This window comes from Alosa sapidissima, chromosome 12, assembly GCF_018492685.1.
Source record: "Alosa sapidissima isolate fAloSap1 chromosome 12, fAloSap1.pri, whole genome shotgun sequence".
In the NCBI taxonomy this organism is placed as follows: Eukaryota; Metazoa; Chordata; class Actinopteri; order Clupeiformes; family Clupeidae; genus Alosa; species Alosa sapidissima.
Genome location: NC_055968.1, coordinates 24160503 through 24163002, shown reverse-complemented (window position 1 = coordinate 24163002; position 2500 = coordinate 24160503). Strand labels below are relative to the sequence as shown.

The following is a 2500-nucleotide window of genomic DNA, read 5'->3' as shown; positions in this document are numbered from 1 at the left end:
TTTATTAAGCTTTATTCACACAGAGCACCTTACCCTACCTTACCTTACTATGCACAGAGAATCACAGGCTCAGTCCCTGCCTCAGTCATTGCAAGCGCCTCTGATTGATTAATCAACACTATGTGGATACTGTTTTTAGAATTGATTTAGATTAAGTGTTAGTGAGTATAATTTGTATTTTAGTATATTTAGCATATTCTTTATCTTCTACTGTTTAGTTGTGTTTTTATATTATATACTTTAATTACTCTTACTGCTGTTAAAGAATGTGTTTGTGTTGTCTGTATGCTGCTGAGACCTTGAATTTCCCCTGGGGATCAATACAGTATCTATCTATCTATCTATCTATCTATCTATCTATCAAAGTCAAAGTCAGCTTTATTGTCAATTTCTTCACATGTTCCAGACATACAAAGAGATCTTCATCCTCCCCTCACAATGGTCGGTTGAAATAGCCAGCCCTCTCTCAATCTTGAATTTCCCCTGGGGATCAATAATCTATCTATCTATCTATCTATCTATCTATCTATCTATCTAATCTGTCACCCTCACTGCCACAGGCGTCAGGAGTGTGTAACTCATGTCTGTGTGTGTGTGTGTGTGTGTGTGTGTGTGTGTGTGTGTGTCCCTCTGCGCAGACATAGACGAATGTGAGAACCCGGACGCCTGCAGCCAGATCTGCATCAACTACAAAGGCGACTTCAAGTGTGAATGCTACGAGGGTTACGAGATGGACCCTGTAACCAAGAACTGCAAAGCCGTCGGTAAGGCATTTGGTTCATCTGTGTGTGTGTGTGTGTGTGTGTGGAAATGTTCTCAGTGTCACTCTCTTCCTCTCCTCCATTGCTCAGGAAAACGAATGGAGTTTTAGTGCACCATTCACACACACAGCTGTCAGCCACAGGCAAATATTTGCCATCTGTCTGAATGGGGAGAGAGGGCGAGACAGGAGGGTTTGCTGCACTAATTGCACTCCCTTAGGTTGGCTCTAGGCTAACTGCTTGTGAGGTGTGTGTGTGTGTGTGTGTGTGTGTGTGTGTGTGTGTGTGTGTGTGTGTGTGTGTGTGTGTGTGTGTGTGTGTGTGTGCGTGCGTGTGCGTGTGTTTATGCATACTCGTGTGTGTGTGTGTTCTTGCACGTGTCTGTGTGTGTGTGTGTGCATGTGTGTGGTTATGCAGGGGTGGAGGGTTCTAGCTAATGCTGTGTGCCCGTTGGCATATTGTAAATAGCTACAGGCTTTGTGGTTTGAAGCCACCGGTTGTCAAATAGTCCTGAGACACCAGCATCTGCCAGAGCAAGCAGTGCTTTAGCATAGCATAGCACAACACAGCAGCCCATCATCGCTCCCAGGTCTGAGTCATTAAGTGCCCTCCGTGCCTGTGTCGCGATGGGGAAGCGGGAGCTGGAATTGGTATCGTTTTGCTCAAAGTGGCGTGAAAAAGGCATTGATTACCATGTGTGTGTGTGTAGGGAGAGAGGGGGGGGGGGGGGATTCTCCTCTTTGTTGCTTCTCGCTGAAATGGATCTGTGCTGTCGAAAGTGGAGCCTGCTTTATGAGGCGGAGAGCGCATAGAATAACCGCAGCATCACTGGCGAGGGTCTGATATTTTCTAAGTGTGTGTGTGTGTGTGTGTGTGTGTGTGTGTGTGTGTGTGTGTGTGTGTGTGTGTGTGTATGCATGCTCATTGGTGCCTGGCCTAGCCATCGGGGACAGAGACAGGCTGTTCTTCTGGAGGGCTTATGTGCTTTGAAGTCACTGTGGGGAATGGATGTGCTGAGGCTTTGTGTTGTTTCACTCTAGTTTATTTATTTATTTGTTTAGATATTTTTCTTCCCCTCTGGTCTGTCAGTGTTTCTGATCTCTGAGTTCTCGGTGTCCTGTCCTTCTCAGGTGTGTTGACCTATCTTCCTCTCTTCCTTGCTGTCTCTCGTTCCTTGCCATCTGGCTTTCTCTTTCTCTGCCTCTATTTCTCCTCTTTCTGTTCATCATTTGGACTGACAGTGAAAATAATAATGCCATATCATTAAACATATGGGATTGACATTAAACTTATAGTCAAGTCAAGTCAACTTTATTTATATAGCGCAATTCATTCACAGAGGTCGTTCAATGGGCTTTACATAAACAAAAGCAAACAGGAATAATTGATAAAAGCATAGAAGGGCAATAGTCAAAGAATAGTTTAAAAAGTAAAGAATAATAATAAAATAATTGATATAATACTTAGGACTAGTCTTAGGCTTAAGGAGAACTTCCATGAAGCAGTCGATTGAAATAAGGTTTTAGCCTAGGACTAGGCTTAATCCATGTATGGGAAACTTACAGATGGTCCCTTGCTGGGCCTTCTCGTTTCAACTCTCTCTTATTGTAAAAGTTTCTGTTGTTCTGTTTAGTTCTGCTCTGTTAAGGCTTGGAGTAACTCTCTGGCGAGTGATGAAATGTTAGGGTCAGCTTGTGTAACGTTAGACGCAGAAGGTTCTCAGTGTTTAGGAGTCACCA

General features: G+C 43.8%; 1 protein-coding gene across 7 annotated transcripts in view; it reads left to right on the top strand.

Annotated features, from left to right (window-relative positions):
* The window catches only part of lrp8 (low density lipoprotein receptor-related protein 8, apolipoprotein e receptor), a 144662-nt gene that overhangs the window by 114528 nt on the left and 27634 nt on the right, over positions 1-2500 (top strand). For all 7 annotated transcript variants that reach the window (XM_042057242.1, XM_042057241.1, XM_042057240.1 and 4 more), the window contains exon 9: positions 639-764. In XM_042057242.1, coding sequence (XP_041913176.1) covers positions 639-764 — 126 coding nt within the window. The remainder of the gene's footprint in view (positions 1-638; positions 765-2500) is intronic.